The sequence below is a fragment of the Pteropus alecto genome, unplaced genomic scaffold, assembly GCF_000325575.1.
Source record: "Pteropus alecto unplaced genomic scaffold, ASM32557v1 scaffold146, whole genome shotgun sequence".
In the NCBI taxonomy this organism is placed as follows: Eukaryota; Metazoa; Chordata; class Mammalia; order Chiroptera; family Pteropodidae; genus Pteropus; species Pteropus alecto.
This window is the reverse complement of record NW_006442107.1, coordinates 1,056,720-1,078,978: the sequence shown is the minus strand read 5'-3', so window position 1 is coordinate 1,078,978 and position 22,259 is coordinate 1,056,720. Positions and strand designations below refer to the sequence as shown.

At 35.6% G+C, this 22,259-nt stretch overlaps 1 protein-coding gene across 1 annotated transcript in view; it reads left to right on the top strand.

Annotated features, from left to right (window-relative positions):
• DCC (DCC netrin 1 receptor) overlaps nucleotides 1-22,259 on the top strand; it is a 1,008,917-nt gene that overhangs the window by 875,531 nt on the left and 111,127 nt on the right. The window contains exons 16-17 of the mRNA XM_006919890.1: nucleotides 14,370-14,465; nucleotides 19,948-20,180. Coding sequence (XP_006919952.1) covers nucleotides 14,370-14,465; nucleotides 19,948-20,180 — 329 coding nt within the window. The remainder of the gene's footprint in view (nucleotides 1-14,369; nucleotides 14,466-19,947; nucleotides 20,181-22,259) is intronic.

Genomic DNA, 22,259 nt, shown 5'->3' with positions numbered 1-22,259 from the left:
AGCATTCCTTAAAACATCCATTAATCAGGTGTTAACTTTACTATTTATAATCATAAACAAAAAAGCAGTGCATTGAAATGAGCCTTCTTGTTAGAATTATTCATTTGAGAATCAGTCAACCGCAGAGTTCTCCGCCATCAAAAAGGCTGAGAGAACAGTGGGTGATTGCTCAGGAAATTTATGAGACCAACATGAGTATCTTTCACATTCCACAATAGAAATACAACAAATCTCTACTGACAAAGCTGTAGTCATTACAGATTTTATATTCCAGTTTACAGAGGAAGAGCTTCTCTCAAGCAGATGACTTGTTTTTATTACAGGAACTTTCTTACAGGAGAATCACTTCGGAGAAAAACTTCAGAGACGTCTGGGTTGAATCCTGACTCTACCAGCAATAAGCTCTTTGACCAGAGCAAAGATAATTAATCATTTTGAATGTCAGTTTTTTAATCTTTAAATCCCTTCATTTAGCTAGTCCTTTGTTCATTCAACAAATAGTTCTTAAGTTTTTACTACATGCCAGAAATGATGATAGGCACTGGGGGTATAAAAAAAAAGAAAGAAAGAAAGAAAGAAAAATGGCACCTGTCTTTAAAGTGAATAAGGGGGTTAAATCTTATGGATGGTGTGCATTAAAAGAGAGAGCATGTATAAATAATCATCACTGTTCTGAAACATCTGATAATTTTTCTCTTGAATCCATAGAACTTTCTTTGGATTGTCTCTTCTGATTCCCTCCAAAGGCAGTGACTTTAATAATAGATTTTAGCAAGACACATGGACACCCACTTAAATGCAAGGTTCATGCATGACCTTCTTTACAGCTGTGTGACTCAATTCTGGCCAGTGCAGATAAGTAAATTCTGGCCAGTGCAGATAAGTAAAAGACAGTACCATTCTCAGGCTTTCTCACTCACAGAATGCATGAGCACATGTCAACACTCAAGCCCCTTCCCCTTCTCTCTAGCTGGGAGATGACATGGAATTAGATCCAAAGATGGAAGTCATAGAGATTGGCAAAGCCAGATGACCAACACTGGACTGGTCACTTTTAAACTGTCACTTTTATGTAAGCTATTGTATTTTGATGTTTATTACAGCAGCTTGGACCATATCCTAACTAATACATTATATTTGTTGTGATAAATACAGTTTGTACCATATTCATTGTCTTGAATCCTGGAAAGGATATCACTTGTTAACATTCATCGCTGAAAAGTATTTTTGATTTATCTTTAAAACTACTAATGTGTTATTTAAATATCTCTCTAATTATACTTTCTGACTTAATTATTTTTACTTTGAGTCAAACTATCATAATAATTACAGGATAGGAAAAGATGCTTACTCTCTCAAAGGAGAAAAATTCTGAGTCTTTATTGGTAGCCCTCCTACTTCAATTAGTGCCCGATAAAATAAAATTCTTAAACAACAAAATAATTAGAACACTTCCTTTGGGATTTGAGCTCTTTATTATGTTTTTACAATGTTTTTAAATTTCTTTAGTCTTAAGAACACTGAGGTGGGTTTGATATTTGACATAGTCTAGATATGGTATTTAGAAAAGTTCTACATATACTTCTGAGTTAGTATTCCAACTTGATCTTTGCTTCTTCTGGAACACAAAAAGTTTGGAAATATAATGGGTCAAAGTAAATATAACTTATAAAAAACAAAAATTTTTTTTTTAGTAGAATAATGTGGTAGGACTACATGCAGAACACAATATAATGCTTGGCTAGCAGAATAAAATTTATAGAAACAAGTGAGTGCTGCCCCATCAGAACGTTAAGATGTTAAACACTTATTCCAGCGATATTGCTGCTTACAGTGTCTTCCGGAAATCTTCATTGGGAAAGGCTTTTAGAAAGTACAGTGTATCCTTTTGAATTCCTTCATCGATAGAAATTTTTTGTTGGTAGATTTGATTTAATAAAACAATCAATAGTGATTCAAGGCCAAACCTTATAAATAGCATGAACAACAAATTATAAACCAACATTTCGGTTCAAAAAAAAAGGAATAAAAATGGTGAGATCATCTTCCTACTTGCACTTTGTTTAAAGTTTTGTTTCTCCTTTAAATAATATATTCAAAATAGCCAGAAGCAAACACCAGAGACACTTCTTGCCTTATAAATTATTCCAGGATTAGGTCATCTGGTCAGAAGTATAATTCCAGTTCACACTTTCAAAGGGAATGGGGTCAGTGAGTGTCAGAAGGAAAGAGATTGGCTTAGTTGGAAGAATGATTGTATTTCCTTTCATAACCTACAAAGAGATGAATGACCAATTTTCACTTTATTGCATAGGCACAGGAATGGTGAAGTAAAAATGCTTTTGCTAACAGCTACAACATGGCAATGGTTCTTGAAGGCTTTTCAGAGATAGAAAAGGCATCAAAGAGAAAGTTAGGAACCCTACCCAAAAAAAGAAAGTAAACACAACTTTAATTAAACTTATAATAAATAAATATAAGAGGTCAATATAGGTCATAATAATAAAACAAATATCATTTATTAAATGTCAACCCAGTATGTAGTTATTTTAAAATATATCAATTATATATGTATACATTTTTTTTAAATAAAGGTATTACAATTTACATTTACAAATTTAAAAAAAGACAAAGATGGAGCTTAGAAAAGTTAAGAAAATTGCTCAAGAATATATATCTTTTAAGTAGGCAAATTTATTTCTAACTTAGGTGTATCTAATCCCAGTGCCTTTCCATTCTGTATTCTCATAGAATTCTCATCTCCGTAGGGTGATATCGGGCCCAGGAGGAAGAACTCTGTCCCTCTGAGCTTCGCCCTTAAATGCTTAGTACTTCTTACGGAAAGCCAGGGCCCCTGTGGATTCAGTGAGGTCACACCCCAGCACTGTCCCAATTCGTAGCCCCTCTTGAGTTTATCCCTCTAAATGTTCTCCTCTGGCTATTTGCTTTCTTCCCACCTTTCACTAAATAAAATGCTGGAGAAAGGCCCGCCTAACCACATGTTGTCTCCCCACAGCTGGACAAGTTGCTCTTTACCATCTACCTGTGCCTACGTTCACTCAACAGAATTCTCTAAACAGGCAGCTACAGTACAATCCAGGTCAATTTAAAGCAATCGTGTATAAAGCTGTCCCTTAAAGCCCAAATATATACCGGCAATGTTATAGTTCCATTTATTTTGCTGGGACAGATAAGTCTATTTTTGCTTCTTTTTTCCCTGAAATTGACAGCAACTTTATTTTTTTTTATTTTTTCCCATGCATCCACTGACTTACTATTCATGTTGACATTTGGTTAACTTTTGGCTCAGCTCATTTTAAGTCCATTTGATTTTGTCTAATTTTTTCCTCTCTCTTTCCTCCCCACTCACCCTAAGACAACCTGAGTTGGTAACTAAAATATCAGTTGATTTACTTGAGAACTTAGGTCAGAGGCTATATTTGTTTATGAGTACATGGCCTAATGCAATATTCCTTGTGCCATTTATCATTGGTAGTTATTATTTTTACCAGGTCTTTATTCTTACTTAATCATTCTGACTTCATTTCTTCATGGTTTATTAAAGCATGAAGTTAAAAATGACTTCAAGTTTACACCCCGTTAGAATTATCATTAATTTAATGTCCCTTTCCATTATTAAGAAAGTTATTTTCCATCTAGACATAGTTTCTTGAGTATATATTCAAATGAGCAAGAAATCCAAAATTTAGAGCACAGAATTGAAAACCATGAGTACTCGAAGTCTTATTAGTTGAGGCAATTTTATTACCATGAGGATAAAAATTAAATGTGTATAAGAAATTGAATCAGATACAAGCCAAATGCTCTATTTTTAGCTTTATATGTGAATTATGTATTCAACTTATTAATTTTTTTCCAGCCCAGGCTATAAAAACCTTGTATGTATTGTAATGAGTTATTTCACATTTGAAGAGAAAAAGAACAGCAGGAACCGTCACATCGAATCCACGCCATCCACCGTTGGAACTGTCCACAACTCTTTAGTAAATATGATGACACCATGGGAGAGAAAGGTACACAGAGCTTCAATGCAGGTGTGCTGCCCTACATGGAAGCCACTAAATTAATTAAAATTAAATAAAATGAAACATCAGTTCTTCAGTCATTCTGCTCACATTTTCAGTGCTCTGCTCAGTAGTCAGATGTGGCTGATGACTATCATTTTGGATAGCATAGATATGGAATGCTTATATCGCCCTGGAAAGTGCCAGAGGACAACCCTGTTTTATCGTACTAGGTGGGCCACCTTAAATGGGACTTAGTCTGAAAATAATGAAGAAAGCAGAAGCAACAGTACAAGGAGAAATGACAGCTACAATTATGAGTAAATAAACATATGTACATGCAGGCTGCATGTCCCCTTAAATGTTTGAGTATCATCTATTTGGCGTAATGGGGAATTAAACGTCAAAAGACATTGTTGGATGAAGGCAAGAGCCTGAGTTACTGTAGAAACTCACAGATTGAGCCGGCTACTTTGGTACATGCCTGTGTACTTGCACACACGCACACACACACACATATACACACATACACACACATATACACACATACACACACAAAGTCTCAGACACTTGTTGAGTGAAAAGGCAAAATCAAAGTATGTAATAATAGTCACCATGACATGCTAATATACCATGATGTTAGGAGAAAACTAAATAGCATTTATCTGATGTTGATATACATTACTAAGAAGTGAAAATTTCAGTTTAGGCTCTGCTTAAAGTGAGGCATGGTGAAAACCCAAAAGCATTTGTCTTGTGTCTTTATTTCCAATTTTATACTTCAGAGAGGGTGGAGACCACCTGGGGCCTCTCGCTCACTCTGTCTTACTCCGTCTTTATTCTTCAGTGACCCATGGGTGGACTCAAGTAGCACAGAACTGGCACTGGTACTTTATGAGCTCTATGGCCATCAGCAAGCCTGCATTTTCTCATCTCTGAAGTGGGGACAGTCATTGTGCCTACTTCTTAGGGTCCTTGTGGAGATAGGTGTGATAAACCACAGTAGCCTTGGTTTCCGGTACAGCGAGTCCATAAACAAGGACTCCAGTGGTTACGCTGACTTCCGCTCGCTTTCCTCAGGACTTCTGTATTCACAGACTTCTCATTCTTTCTCTTCATGTCTTCTACTTCCTTGTTCCCTTCCCCTCTTCCAGAAACTCAGAGAAATGAGTGAAGCGTAAGGCAGGGGATGAGCCCAGAAAGTAAAGAAAAAGGAGAAAGGAAGTAGGAAAAGAGAAAGGGATGGAGAGTATCTGTAAAAGGGAAATATGTGCTTCTTCATTTAATCCCTAACCAAAGCATTTTATTTTACTTATGTCTTATTTTATTTTATCTCGTTATGCTAAGGAGTCAGTTTGCCTGGCTTTTTAAACCATACTAATGATTTGTTTGATCGAATTAATTCAGTGAACAGTATTTATGTTTCATATTAATTGAGTTCTTAGGTGGTCATGCAATGTTTCTATCTTGTCTTTTATTTAATTCAGATTTTTTTCTTTGAGAAATGTGAACAAGAAGAGGAAAGCCTGTATGTTTGGTTATATTGTCCCTGATTATTTCCTGATGTAAACCTTTGCTGAGAAATCACTTCATTAAATATTCCATTTGTAAGCTGTTTGCAGTCCTCCGTAATCGAAGCATGTACTCAGTCATTTCTCTGACTCTGAGCGCTCTCTGCCAAAGCACACCAAACTACCTGAAGCAGTTGAGGAATGTTTCTTCTGACCTAATGGGTGAGCAAAGGCTGCTCTACAGAATGTTCCAGAGACAACCCCAATCTTCTAGCCTGGCACTATGAAGGAGCAAACCTGAGCACATGGAAGGCAGTCAGCTCTTCCTGCATCATCTCCGGCAGAGATGTTTATGCCTGGACCTCAGTGACTCCATGGGCATGATATTCCCAGCCTTGTCTGTTTTGTAATACTGCCGAAATAATTGATGAACAATCTCACGATCAGACTCAAAATCTTGATTTTTCCCTCTCCCCATTGATCCTCTAAATATATCTACAAATTATGTTACTCACCCATCTTTTGCTCTTCATTTGTACTATACGACCTCAGTCCATAACCTTGTAATCCTGGCCTGGACAATTACAGTAGCTGCTGTGGTATACCCACATTCAACATCTTTTCCATCTTCCCTGGACTACATAGTTCTGAGGAATTAATTTCCGTAAAAGCACAATTCGAAACTTGTCCAAAATGTTCTTCAATTTGTCATCTCTTATTCAAAAAAAGGCAAGTAGTACAGAAGATAAGACGCTGAACTTCGGAATTAGAATTCTCCCACTTACCTGTGAGAGGGAGATACTCATCCATCCATTTGACTAATATATATTGAGTTTGTAATTACTGTATGCCAAGCACTGGATGAAGGTAAGGATTAAATAAAATAAAGGATGTGAGGTAGTTAACCAAGGGCCCAATTAGGCATCCGACTAATGTCATTTACTACCAGGAAGAGGAAGAGGAAAGGAAGGAGGAAGTGAAATTGTCATCGTCTTCAAGTTTTGGTCCTAACTTGCATGATGCTTCAGCCACTCTGAGCTGTTCACTTGCATTTGCTTATTCCACTTTCTCCGCAAACTTTCTCTACCAAAAGATTCAGCAAAAGTGCCATCTTCTCTACAAAGGCTCATTCCAGAACACTTTGCTCTGACTTATTTTTTTTAATTTCAACACAGCTTCTTCATTAAAAGATTCATCAAGGCAAATAAAATTTTAAAAAATCCTTACAAATCATAGAAAACTTATAACCACATCTTATATACAAAAGATGCTCAAGGATAATTGATGAGTAAATGAAAAAATGAATGAATAAAAAACAGTTGAATTTGACTATTCAAGTGAGAAAGGAAATGTCACGCAATCTCTCTGGATTCGTTTTTCATGAACCTATATGTATCACAATGTGCAAGTAATCTGACCATCACCAAACCTGTGTTCAAATTGACTAGGGGCTTGCTATTTAACCTTTACTAAGTAATTTAGCCTTTCTGATCTCATATAGTCATCAATTCAACAAATATTTGTTAAGCACCTTCTATCTGCCAATTACAAGGTTTATTTTTACCCGATTTCCCTCCTGATGGTAGGCCTTGGTAGAGTAAAGGAAATTTATCTTAGTTCTTTGTCTTTGAACTCAGATAGTTCCTCACACAGACTAGCTGAGTGTCTGCAAGACTGGTTCATGAGCAAGGCATGTATAATCTGACCATTCTTTGGACAGTGTTTCTAGAAAAGAGAAAAGCAATGAGGCCGCTAGTTAGATTAGCTATTAATTAAATTTGCAAAAGAGACTATGTAATGAGGTAGAAATCAAAATTGAATATATTACGTAAATTGCATCTTTCTCAAATATGAACTGCTCATCCTTTTACAAGATCAATGCAATCAGCTCTATTTGCTATCCACACATTATACTTAATTAAACAGTTTATGTCTAGTGGGGTCAAAGATGACCAGTAACATTTATCATCGGACATGATCCAGTGGCCTGTACTCTGTGCAAATGGTAGCCCTAGTTCACTGCAATGAGCAGGTGTCTGCATTAGGAAAACAGCTACCGCTGTGATTTTCTCTGACTGACTCTTTGGCAGTGCTAACAGAGAAGGCCAAAGGTGCAGGGACATGGAGACTAGACCCTGATAGGCACTTGGCATGGACAGGGCCACTGAGTGAAGTACATACATAAATCTGCAACGCATAATGGACTATAGGCTGTCAATCTGGCACATGCCAGTGGCATTTAATTCACACAAAATATTAATTAAAAATAATGATTTTTTTTCTCACTGGCTTTTGTTACCCAGTACAGCATGGTCATCTAGCCCTTGAGGAGCTATCTGTAGGTCTTTTGATTCATTCCTTCTGCCCAAGAGAGCCACATTTGTCTCACTACCTTCAGACAAGCCTCAACAAAAGCTCTTGGAATAATGGGTCTCTCACCTAGCAAGTTTCTGAGGAAGGAGAATCAAACATTCTCCATATCACCCATTCTTTGTTTTAACAGCTCCTATCACCAAGTACTTTTATTTCTCTTTTTTCCTAGCCACCAACAAGATATTGGGCAGGAAGCATCTATTTTGGATGCTCGAAAAAATTATTAAGTATTTCTTTAGCGTCCTTTATACCAATCCAAAGTATTACATAAGAAAGGTTAGCCAAACAATGATGAAAATCTGATCGATAATTTGAAATCTGTGGAATCACTTAGAATATCCATAATTAAAAATAATTCTCATGGAAATCCACCAAAAACAAAGTTATTTCAGTATGCTTCATTCATAGTGAATTCAAATGGGAAAATACTACTGCAATTTATTTTTCAGAGGCAATTGATAAATTTTCGAGCCTAAATATCTACAACATTTCAGCAAATCCAAAAAATAAATTTACTGCCATAATTGTTAAGTGTATTCCTGAATAATGAAGTCTGACCATAATTAATGATTAATTCATTTGGAATTCATTATGATAATATTAAATGTGTTTAATTCATTTGATGCTTCTATAGAGGGAACAATTCTAGGCAATTCTTTTGTGATTTACTGGTTTTAAAGTGTAATAGCTCTGAGCATGTGCAGGAAAATAGCTCCACATTGCCCTCTAGTGGTGCACTGGTAAGTAACACTCTTTATGCATGGGGAGAAAACTTTCATTCTCCTTTGCTCCCCAATTCACTCTCATAACATCTTTCCCCTCAGTATACACTCTAACAAGATGCCTCAGTCACAATATAAAAGAATCAAAGCGACATACTCCTCTGTCCACCTTTAACTGATAACTGACTGATATTTTTATTGCCCTTGTTCAGGCTAATTCAGTATTGGATCAAGCTTGATTGGGTCACGAAAAGATCCTATTGCTTTCTCAGTAGATCCAAATGCAGTTTGACGGAAGCACTAGACTGAGGCCAGAGAGAGCCCAAAAGATGTTAATGGGTAGGTAGAGTATGAAGAGCATAACAAAAAGCTCCTTGAAAAAACTAGACAAAAGGGGTTATGGAGTCATTTCCAGGTCTTCTATTTCCTAGGTAGTTCTGTGTTACTTTAGAAAAAGTGAACTCACTTGAACTTCAAACTACTAACTGACAACAGGAAAATACTGGACTAAAAGGTCTCCAAGACATCTAGCTCTAGGCAGTATTCTTATACCAGTTACAACTCTGTTGCAAATCTGATTACCTTTCCTAAGGCTAAGTCGTTACCATTTTTCATTTAAATTTAAGGTTGGTCTATCCTAAGGTGTTCACAGCATAATTGGAACTTACAGAATTTAGTGATCAGTGTAATTCATTAACCCAATAGCTAATAAATGGTAAAATTCCAGAGTCTTTGCTAGCATACCCCATATCATGGCTTGACATCAGGCAGAAGCTGCCGCTCCTCAGATGACTAGAGACTTGATGGGTATCAATATTAGCAAAAGTCGGTATCGAAATGATGATTACCTCACATTTTCTGTTATGTGTGTGGGAAGTGGGGTTTAAGAAATGATGAGTATGACTCAAGAGACAGATAACAGATAGATGAGGTGCACATGTTGTAACTGAGACAAAAATTCAAACCAGTAATATGGGAATCCATTAAGGTACTTCTTTTTCTTTTAAATGAGAAATAATATGCACTCCAAAAGACTTGACAGCCAATACTGCAGAAATGCTACAGAGGTTTTTACAGAGTATATTGTCAAAGGAGATATAAACTGGACATTTTGGAAGAGGGGACCTAGCAGAGAAGGATGAATTCAGTGTCTCATGGACCATACTGACCACCTGTGATTTTCAGCTGTTAACTCTGAGCAGGAAGTTCAGAGCTCCTGATGAAGTCGGACATCCATTCTGAATTCCAAACTCAATAAGAAAGGTCAATATAAATCAATCACACTCAATTGCCTTGCAGTAATGACACCCTGCTTTATTATTTTATATTTACCCTCCTTACCACATAGTATAGTTTCTGATTTGTTGTTGTTGATGTTATGGTTGACATCTTGTGATAAGGAAGTCCAGACTTTATTACCTGATTTCTCCATGAATATGTGTATATTTGCATGTAGTGATATATGTAGAAATCTGAGATTATAGACTAGTAGTCATAGGCGTGGATTCACTCCAGAAATATATTTTATTTTGCTAGCACCAGTTTATTTTGTTTGTTTCAATTATTTGCCACCATTTGAAAATTTGGTGAGTTCACATAAAAATTTGGATTTCTAGAAAATCTGACAGCACTGGAACTGCCTTCCTTCTGTATGCTAATAACATCTTGGAATAGAAAGGAAACTCTGTTCTTTAGATGAATCACTGTCTAGCATCCTTTCTGTTCTATCATTTCATACACTGTGGCCAAATATCTCTATCTGTCTCTCTCCCTCCTTCTCTCTGTCTCTCAGATTTAAAAACAAAAACAAAAAAATTAAACCCTAACTCCTAAGCATGTGAGTTTAGAATTCCTGATCTCTCTCACTCCCCTGATAAACAAACACACAGATAAATGCAAATATATAGTATATGTATAGTAGATGAAACCCAATGTAATCTGACCTACAAAGAGACCGTTTTATGTGGTTTTAGCATAATGCAAATGTCTTACATTGTAGTCATATAGATAAATCATATGCTTGAAATCAGACTTATTCTCTACTCCAATAACTATAAAGGATATTTTTTCTAGTAGAAAAGTATTTTGTTGACCTCCCTGGCTGTATTTTCAACATTTCTCATCTTTATTCCTGAGGCATTCATTTTTCTACCTTTAAATCCCATTCATGGCCTCAAAGTCCTGGTTCCAAGTCCATATCTGCCAAGGGATCTTTCTTTGATGACCTAACCCCCTTGATCCTTTTTTCAGGTCACTAAACTCATAGAGCATGCATAAGGAGTATCACACACTTTGCTGCTTAATTTTATGTTGTCTATTATTGTTTTCTCTGCCCAGGATTATTATTGTAACCTGATGACAGAGGTCCATCTTTGACAAATATTCTTGGATCTCCAAGAGCTTTTAACACTTCTTGACTGATTACATTCTATTAATAAACATAGTTGACAACAAAAATAAATAAATATTTCCTCTTAGAAGGGAAACGGCTCACCAAATAGAAACCTTTCGACTCCATTAATGTAATTTATTTTATTCTCCTCACTATACTGTAACTATTGTGTCGTTATAGTTTGAAATGTCCATATCTTAAACCCTAATATTTAGGGCACATAAAAATTTAATGAAGGAAAATCCATCTAATTAATTTTCAAAGAACACTATCAGAGATAAATTCACTCATTTTAAAAGCTTTTTGATTGTAAAATAAAACTCAGAAAATCACATGCAACAAATGTATATAGCTCAATGAATTATTATAAGTTTGAATTGAACAATTTGGGGGGGGGCTCTATTTCCTGCAAACTGGCATTTGGATCTGGAGGTTTTATTGGACTAAGTAGGTCTGATATTTTTGGCAAGACTCTGGAGGGTAGTATGTTCTTTGATTAGGAGTTACATAATGTCTAGATGTCTCTATTTTATCTTAGTGATTATGAATGCTTAATACCTAGATCTGTTTGTTCTTTGGGGCTGCATAATAGCAATATTTGAAGTCTATCTTTGGTTTTATTTGTTAGTTAGAATAATATCACTGGGAGATGCTTCCCCTCATATGTGATTGGTTACACAATGGTAGAGTATATTTAAGAAAGCATGATAAATACTTGATTTTTTACCCAGTTTCAAAGATAATAATTTGATTCTCTGTCAACCTCAGAAGTGACCAACTCTTATTATTCTTTGAAATATCTTTATGAATCCATGCATTTATATATATTTGTTGAGTTTCAATTCACTGCAATTTGTATCTTTATTGAAGCTCAGATTGTTCTCATCTTTGGTCTATGGGAGCCCCTTCAAGTTGATTCCTGAATCCATTTGACATGACCCTATTTATCTTTGTTGTTTTCTTTCTATTTGGTATGTCAGGATGATTCGGGTTTAATTAATATGAGCCTGAATCATCTCAGACTAGAATCAACCTGTTCTCCCAACAAGCCCTTGTTTCTTGCACTGTGAAATATTTTCTTCAAAATCTCAATCTGGGTGCTAGGGATGCTCATTGTTATTGAGTCAATGTTTCTGTACTTTTTCAGTGGACAGAACTAGAAGAAATAAAATACCTTTTGAGTTTAAACTGGTATTTCTAATTAAATTTTAGAAATATAATATTTAACTTCTTCTATTTTAAATCTGCATGTTCTTTTGTCCACACCAACAATCTGATTCTTTGGGAAACAGGATGATAGAATTAGAATTTCTTAAGATTACTCATTTGCTTTATCCCATATTACATTAGTCTCATAATAATAATAACGATAGTATCTCCATCAATAATAATTATTGAAACATTTTTGCATATGCTATCCCCATTCTCCCTTAGTTTTGTCTTATGACTGTAGTATATCTACAATATCAGAATATGTAGACTTATAAAATAAAATCTCTTCCTTTAAACCTTCACTTAGTCTTAGTTCATTAGATTTATTTTTCAGCAGTTAGCTAAAATACCTCCCTTGGTCATTTCAGATGTCTAAAGCTCATTTTCTAGTAGTTCTCAGGATCAGGGGAATAATATCCCTGATTACTTGCAAGTTGGTAATGGTTTGGGTGTGCTCATTATATTTAAAATTAACTTTTGTTGACTATAGAATCCTTGAATCACATTTTCTTACCTTGAATATCTCAAATAAATTACTCCAATTTCTTCGGCATAAAATGCTGCTGTCAAAAAGTCTGATAATTATATAATTTCCTCCCTTATAAGTCATGTATTCTGTCTGTCCTGATGCCTAAAAGTTGTTTGTTTGTTTTTTTTCTTTTTAAGTAAGCAGAAATTTCTTGAATTACATTTTTAGTGTTTGTTCTGTTCATTTTCTTTGGTTTTCTTCCTCAAGGACAACTATTACTGATATGTTAGATCTTTGATCTCTATTATTTGTCATTTTTTCCTGAATTGTTTTTCCTTCTTTCTAGATTTCTGTTTTGTTTTTGTTTTCTCTTTGTTGTGTTTATTTGTTCATCTAAATACCCTTTTTTAAAATTATTTTTTCTCTTACATATAATTCTTTCTTGAATTATACCACTTTATTTCTGAGTTGTTTCTAATTCTGATTTGTTAGTCTTGCATATCTGGCATTTTATTTTCCTATGTTGGTTAGCTCATTTCAAAATAGTAAATTATAGGTTTTATCTATTTTTCTTGTGTATTTTTGATCCTGTGTTTGTGTGTGTGTGTGTGTATGTCTACTTGTCTATAGGAGTGAGATACTCCTCATTTTATTTTGTAAGGAATTTAACCTCAACAGATTTTTGTTGCTTTCTTTTGTGATTTGTTTCTCTGCAGTCCGAGAAATTCAGACAGGTTTTCTTTATACACAAAGCTCTATCTCTTGTTGTTTTCGTTGGACCAGGGCTGATGTCTTAGCAAACTAGAGCCTGTGGGTCAAATCTGGCCCAGATTCTGTTTTCGTTTGAGCCCTATTGAACTAAGAATGGCTTTTATATTTTTAAAGTATTATAAACAAACAAAACAAATGCCAGAAAACAAACAAACAAATAAAATCTTATATATGTGACAGAGGCAAAATGGTCTACAAAGCTAAAATATCTCCTCTCTGGGCCTTTTATAGAAAAGCTGACTGACTCCAATACACACTGAAAACTACGGCATTTCTTTCTAAGTTTTGGTGATTGTTCCTCTCTCTGCTTTTATCTGGACTTTCTCTTGCCTTCATTCCTGTTGCTTCTGCCCTCTCAGGTTTTAAGTGTGTTCCCAGGAGTCTGTCCACAGTGTGAACCTTGGCCTGGAAAGGAGTCTTTGCAGGTTAATTCTGAGTATTATATTTACCGTCTTCAAACTAATCTGCCACACTTTCTAGCATTACTTGGTAATTCTTTTAGAATGATCATGTTTTCGGATTCGATTCTTGCCTCTGATTTCTCTCACACAGTTGCTGAGAACACACAGATCTTTCCTGTGGTTTTGGTTGTTGCATTTTAGGGTTTGAGGGTATAGCTCAGCACCGAGTTTTGTTGCAAATGATCAAATGCTTTCAATTTTCTATCTAGTCATTTGATCTCTTTTTGTGTGAAGATTTAAGAAGTTAAAGAAATATTCCAGAAAGCATATTGCCACAGCTGCCACCTTCTTCCCTGAATCAAACTCACTCATTTTTAAACCACAATTTACTTAATAGGTCATATTAGATTTGATTTCAGGAAAATGTTTACCCTGAGTATTTCAATACACTAAATAAATCAACATGTTCATATTCTTTTTGTTTTTTTTCCAGAGTCAAGTTCCCATTATGTAATCTCCCTAAAAGCTTTCAATAATGCAGGAGAAGGAGTGCCTCTTTATGAAAGTGCCACCACCAGATCCATGACAGGTAAGCTAAAATAGTCCTCATGTGACATGTAGTCAGTGTTTGAGTTATGATGGGGCGGAGGCGGGGGAAACTAAAGCAAAATAAAACAAAATACAAAGAAAAAAATCTATGTAATCATGTTCTGAGCCCTGCGTGTGTGGATACACACACAAAATTTATTTTTTCCTTTAGTTTTCAAAATGAAGTGAGAGAAATTCAGTCTATATATTAGTACATAGACTTAAAGAAAGAGATCTCTCATTCTCTCTCTTCTCTATCTTCATATTTTGGTGACCTGATATCACTCTTCATTCTCCTGAGCAGCTTGTCTCAAATCAGTGCAATTTTGGCAAGAAGGTCTCTGTACAAATGCCCAAAAGGACATTTCTCTGCAGAAGGTCCTTCAGGCTAGAATGACAACGATGGGCAGCCCTGCCAGGCTGGCTTGGACAGGGCCAAGTTATGCAGGTAGCTTCTTCCTGAGCTGGGCCTGCAGGTCACCCGATAGTGTCCTGAGCCTGTGGACATTAATGGGTATGGCTGCTTCAAGGCCTTCTTACCTCTAGAAATTCCTGTGTGATCAAGACTGTAAAGGCAACACACAGAGAAAATGGGCTCAAGAAACTGGAAAGGAGATGGGTAAGAAAGTGAGATCCAAGCCATTTATGGAGACTATTTGTGAGCAAGGCTGGGCTGACTCAGAAAAAGAGTCAATGGAAAGTCACATGACCACCGCCAATAGTCTTATGCCGGAAATCTGAAAGATTTCCATCTCTTTAATAAATACTTTGATTCTAACCCCTTTCAAAACCTACAACCCTCAGACCTCAGATAACATATCAGCTATTTTTACCTAATAAGAATAAAGGATCTAAGAGCAGGATTTGATAGTGAACACCAGAGAACACGGAAAATTACTGAGCGCCTGGGTATAAAGTTCTGACAAGTAAGTAGGAACATAAATGAACATAAAATAAATAGTGAAATCCTGTGAGTTCTGCTAAATTTATGTGAACTTTGTCCAGTTTGTTTTCCAAATGCATAAGCTCCATTCATAGACTATTTTGAGAATACAGTTATTATGTGAATTTACAGTTATATGATTGTTTTGAGAGCGTAACCTCACTTTATTAATTCCAGATTTTCTTGTAGAGCAGAGTTGTTATTCCAGAGTCTACTTGACTCTTCGGCTATTTGTTTTAAGGTCTACAATCTATCTAAAGTGGTATGCAAAATTAGGGGTACATGTCAATATATTCCTTTATCTGTGGATACAGTATAAATACATATGTATCTTTCATTGTTCTCAGAGAGGTTCATAACTCCTCAAGAAAGGTAAATAAGTATTTTTGAATTATATAAGCCTAAAGATATATACTAACAAACAGCATTACTTGAAATTCAAGGGATACATTCTGGAACTGAGACTCCAAAAAACTCAGCAAGCCATGAAAAATATACTATTCTAAAATCCAGAAACAGCAGGATTGAGTATTACCATTTCTTGAAGTAGAATTACTACTTTTTAAATGTTACTATTAAATATATTATCTCTAAATATAGATAGATGAGGTAAATAGAGATCAAGATATCGTGATGGGTGGGTGTCAGGGATTTTCACTTCTCCTTATTCTCTCGTTCTGCCCGCAGCAAAGTTCTTGGAGAGATAGCAAGCCGCTCTGGCTGTAACCCGCACTTCCCATAACCTTCATTTAGTGAGTCTTCTCTCCCTGACTCTGGGAAAGCAGCTGCTCATTAGTGGGTGACTTTGAGTTTGTGATTGGGTCACACAGAATTATACTGTGACCAGTCTTTTAAAACTCTTATATTCTCACCAAAACTAAACCCCAGAAAGAAGGGTCACTTAGGTGATCCCCCCCGCCCCACCAAAAAACAAAAACAAACAAACAAAAAAAACAGTCAACTTTTGAGCAGCAAGTAGTAGTAGCAGAGATAGTAGAGTTCAGATAAATTAAAGAGGAGTTTCTCAGAAAGAACCATTTGTGGTGTTATTAACTCCTTTTCCTTTAGCATTTGTTGTCATTCTTTAAGTCTCAGAATATGGCATTCCCGAGTGGTTTCTAAAACACCAGTGTTCCATAAGACATTTTTTTTTTTTTTCTGATATGACTCTAAATCTAATGGAGCTGAGGAATGAAATGATGCCAAAAGTTGGAAATTAGGTAAGGGATTTTCTTATTGAAGACAAGTCCATAAGGAGTTGAAGAGGAACCAAAAAAAATCAAAAAACAAAAAACAAAAACAAAAAAACCCCAACCATTTCCAAAAGAAAAAGCCTGCTCTTTTCCTGGTTGTGGAAGACTTACTCTTTTGTGTTTCCACAATAGAGAATTGTGGAAACAATGTAGAGAATTGTGGAAACAATGCCACAGAGAGAAAAGGACAAGTAAATGGAATCAAAGGTTAAGGTTCCAGGAGAAACTCTATCCATAAATGTGTCATGTGCCATATAGTGCCACATAGAAGGCTTATGCAGAGTATTCCCATGAGCAGTCTTGGAAGAGGCCAGTATACAGTAAATAAAAAATTAGAGGCAGTAAATACATCAGGCCAGAATGAGCCTCGGGCTCTGCTGTCTCCCACACGCATGTGCTCATAGACGTCAGAACACGCTGGATCCCCGTCTCATCCCGAACATACAGGGTTAAAGCTGAGGCAAGTTTCACCAAGTCGCATGGGTGGATGGAGTTTCATTTTAGCCGTAAAGCCTTTTATTTCTTACTGTTGCAAGAACAAGACATTTTGAGCCTGGAGAAGGAAAGAGGGCAGGAGAATAATGAGGTGTGTTGTTTGTATTTGTTTTATCTATGTGTAAATGATGTACGATCCAGATGTAAAATTGTATTATTTTTTAAAAGTTCTTTTTGAACATAAATATATTGACCGGAAATTCATGGCCTCTTACTAAAACATCTATTAGGAAGTGAATAGGTTTCTTTTTTTAGCAAAATGTTTAAGAGTATATTTTGTTTATTTTTATTTTTTATTTTATTTTGTTTGTTTGTTTGTTTTTGAGTATAATCACTGGAAATCAATGATATATAAGGCACCCAGGAGTATGAAAAAAAACTGAAAATAAGTTTTTTAACAACAAAAGAATGTTATTTAATAACTTAAATGGTTTCTCTCCTGAGGAAAAAAGATAACTAGCAATATATGTAGCATACATGTATTTAGAGCAGTGCTTGCTATCCACTAGAATATTCTGCTGTGTTGGAAGTGCTCTATATCTGTACTGTCCAATATGGTAGGCACTACGCTCATATGGACCATTAAGCCCTTGAAACTGGCTATGCAACAGAAGAAATAAATTTTAAATTTTATTTAATTTTAATTAATTTAAATTTAAATTGTTTGTGTAACTAGCGGCTATTGTATTGGACAAAGGAGCTCTAAAAGAGGTGGCAAATAGAATGACAAGCCATGCCTGTAAAAAAAGTCCCTAAAAGAGTCAAGAAAAATTTGGCCAAGGGTAGAAATTTTTGAATTATATAAGTCAATAGATAAATGCCAACAAACAGCCTTCCTTGAAAGTTAAGGGATGCATTCTGGAACTGAGGTTCCAGGAAACTCCCAACAAGTCATGAACATATTCTGTCCTAAAATCTAGAAACAGCAGGATTCAGTGTTATCATTTCTTAAAGTAGAATCACTACTTTTCAAAACTTTATATATGGTACCTGTGAAAGGCTACAAAGTCATTATAGGTTAATGACTAGATTAAGCAAAGAAGCAACAAATAGAGTAGCTCTTGAATGTAGGTTGATCAAAAAGTAGTTGGTCATTCGGAGGAGGCTCCCATATGTATAACATTCTTCTCGGAAAGTTGGCTAAGAGTAGAAACAGGTAAGCCAGGCCGTACCCACTGTAGTTTGGCAAACGCCTTCCACTGATGCACCAACCTGATAACTGATTGGAATCCTTCTGGAAGCTGCAGTGCCTTCAGCTCCCCCTTCATCATTTCATAAATCCATTTGGCTTTAAAGGAGCCCTTAATAAAAAGACACATCAAAGGAAATATGGAAAGCCTGGGCTCTGTCATTAAATTTTAAACACACATTTTTCTTTCTCTCTTTCTCTTTTTTTCTTTCCTTTTGTTGTTTTTGTTTTCGGGTTTTATATTTTGCTCCAAAGACCATAGCCCAGTAAACTGCTAAATAATTCATTGGAAAACAGAGTGATGAGTAGGGGATAGGCATTTGAAATGCAGTGGACAAAGCGAAGTAATCATCAAAACCAGCCAGCAGCCGATGTGCTTGGAACCAGGCTGTTTAAAAATAAAAATTCTGTATATACATTCTGTATATAAATTCTGTTTCAGATACTCTGCATTTTAGTAGGTCTCGTCTCCTGAGAGTTCATCTCGTTTTTTGTTAGTGAGACTACACATTACATGATTTAAAGATAAAATATTAAAAATTTAAATGTCTTAGGTAAAAAATAAAAAGCTCAAAATTGGTTTCTTTCTATGGCCACAAAATAAGCTCTTCTGATTCTGATATCCCTAGCATAAAAACAAGTACAGGATTTTTCTAGAGAATTTTATGAAATCATATACATCTTTATGCAGATTCTGATTATGTTATGGACAAAAGTATGTATGTACCTCAGCACGAATCTCATCAGTTCATTGTGTGTCCCTACCAAATAACATAAAGTCTTTCCATGAAACTTGAAATTTTAGAACAAGAAATATAAATGATAGAAATGCCTTAAAAGACTAAAAATGTAGTTGTCTCTGTGAAAATGTGGATAAGATGGGCACTTCTACACTTTGTCTAAGGACTTCGAGAAACTCTGCTTCACCAAGTGCTACCTGAAACTTAGTTATTAGACGTATCAGTGGACCACGTGGGCCGTGGACTTGGTCAGTCTGGCTTTGCGCAGTCACAGCCTCTGACAGATTACTGAAGAACTCAGGGCCCTTTGCTCTTATTTTTTGTTTGTTTCTTACCTGAATATTATTTATGCAGATGTAAGCTAAGAAATAATGAAAGCATTAGAGAAGCCAAATTGAGTTGCATTAGGAGAAAAACAAACCCCCAAAACAGATATCATATAGGTATTTATTTCCTTTGCAAGAGGAAGTAAACCAGACACTCTTTTTTATCTTGTTATTTTTTTCTGTATAGTTATAAATCTAATACTTTCTCTACTAGATCTTTTAAGAAGCAATGTGCAACATTTCAAAAAGAAATGGCCTTTTTAAATGTATAACTAGAAGTGGCAGCCAAATTGATAAAAACACTCCAAGGAAATGAGTAAATTATAGAAAATAGTTATTATTGTAATATAGCAATACTGTTTCTAATGAGTTTTCCGATTGAATTAATTGTATTTTTTTCTGTTCTTCTCATGTTCCCTTCCATCATTATTGCCATGCATTTAACTCATTTCGATGTGTTACCACTGATATTTATTTTTTAACTCTTTTATTTACGTATTTATTTGTTTGTTTCATTTGGCGGGTTTTTAAACCCAGATCCCACTGACCCAGTTGATTATTATCCTTTGCTTGATGATTTCCCCACCTCGGTCCCAGATGTCTCCACCCCCATGCTCCCACCAGTAGGTGTACAGGCTGTGGCTCTTACCCACGATGCTGTGAGGGTCAGCTGGGCAGACAACTCTGTCCCTAAGAACCAAAAAACATCTGAAGTGCGACTTTACACTGTCCGGTGGAGGACCAGCTTTTCTGCGAATGCAAAATACAAGGTGAAGTTCTAACTGATAGTATAAAATTTTAAATGAACTATCATTTGTTTAATTCATTGTTTTAAATGCTTCCTGAACTGTCATGAATCATTTTGCTGTAGTGACACTAAATGGAAAAAAAAAGCATTTTAATAACTCAGTATCTAAAATTAGCATGGGATACAATTCTAAGGCAAGGTAAAGGAAAAAAACAAAAACAAAAAAAACAAAAAACACCAAGAGCCGTAAAATGGTATTTGAATTCCACCAGATGCTGGGTTTGTACAAATAATTTGATAAATAATTCTATCCAAGGGAACTCCATTTTCCTTTGAAAATAGCAGAGCTCTGTGTTCATTTTCTGGTTAGATTTTGATATCTTTCTTTTCATTGGAAATCTAGATTGCCAGAGGACTCATCTTACAGTGAATATGACTGGGAATATACAACTTGAAGATTTTTATAACATCCTTAGAAAGCACTCTAAGCCATTAGCAACTACTTCCGTTTTGCCTTGAAACACCCTCGTGTGGTAAAGAAAATCCATGACGCACTCTTTCTCTTAACTAATGTGACTTAGACAAGCCCTTTATTCCTGTTCTATCACTCAGTCATCTCACAGGCCCCCTAAGAACTCCTTAGAGATACATATTTGAGGCAGTGTCCTTACTAATTTCAAATCTCTATCAACCAGCCACGGCAACTCCAACAAACAGTTACATACTGGGATGATTTTGTTAACTCCTAAGCCTGCCACAGTGTTAGTATGTACAAACAATACACAAATATAGACAAAAATGAGAAGATCAACGAGTGATTATCAAGCAGCTACTATGCACCTAGAACTGTGCTAGATCATAGAGGTAGTTAAACATGGTTTAGTTGTCACTTAACGTGTTAATTATAATTTTGAAATAAGTAATACACTCAGCTCCATAGATGTACTTCAAAGAATTCTTAAGTTATTCAAGTGAGATAATATATAAAACACAGTTAAAATATAAAGCTTCACAAGATGATAATTTGGGATGAAGGTAACTTCAAACTCAAGAGAATAAATGGTACCCTAAAAGCAAGTAAACAGTAACTCAACCGTAGCAATGCAGCTTCTTCAGACTCCCCTTAGATCTCTTTACCACTCTACTCTGGTGGCTCTCAAGGAGAATTTGTATCTTCTGATACTTTATCCAATGTTCTTCCCACAAAACTGTCACCTTGTTTAATCCAGCCTCAAGTCAGTGGTGATCAGGGACATGAAAATATCCCTTGGCAATTTCTGATTATAAAGACCCTGGAGAGGAAGCAAAGCCCACCAGTAGTTTTGTAAGTCAGACTTTTTTTATTCATGTAGCCAAGCCGGATCTGCTTCTAGTCTTTTTTAAGTGGCATAAAATTCACATTTCATCATAAATCAGTTTTTAGTTGAGACCATTTAAAAAACAGTTTTCTTTGATGTTGCCACCCTGCTCCCTTGGGTATTTAGGAGACTCTCCAGGCAAGTCCAAATAGTATCATTGATGTGAGATATTGTTGTCAGTATCCTAGCCATCTCCTTATTAGATACAAGGTTTAAGATTTAGAATTAGATTTAAGACTCAGTAGAGCTATAAATAAAGATAACAATATCAGATAAACAACCAATGAAGCATATGAGACCATTAAAGAATGTCTCGCTTTATATACAGATACAATTTTAAATTTACTTTAAAAAGACTACTATGAAAAATGTTATGCTCATAATTGCTGTACTTTATAGATATATTCATTCCACAGAAAGGCCATGGGTACTTTGCCAGTATGTGAAATGTTCTGAAGGACAATGGTTGTTCTCTGCAGAATAGTTTGAGTTCCACAATTTCTTCAGAAAAAATATTTCAATTGAATAGTTAATACAGCAGACACAGAATTACTGAGTCTCACAAAGAATGCCTGTAAAATGAGACCCGACTCAAAAACTATCTTCTGTAAGGACAAGCTGACTTCTCTCATGGATCATAGTTTGGGAACAGAAAAAAACATTTTAACTGTTTCTCTCTCCATCTTCTTCCCTGACCTAAACCTTTCACCCACTGGCATTCCATCCCCCTTCTCATAAACGCA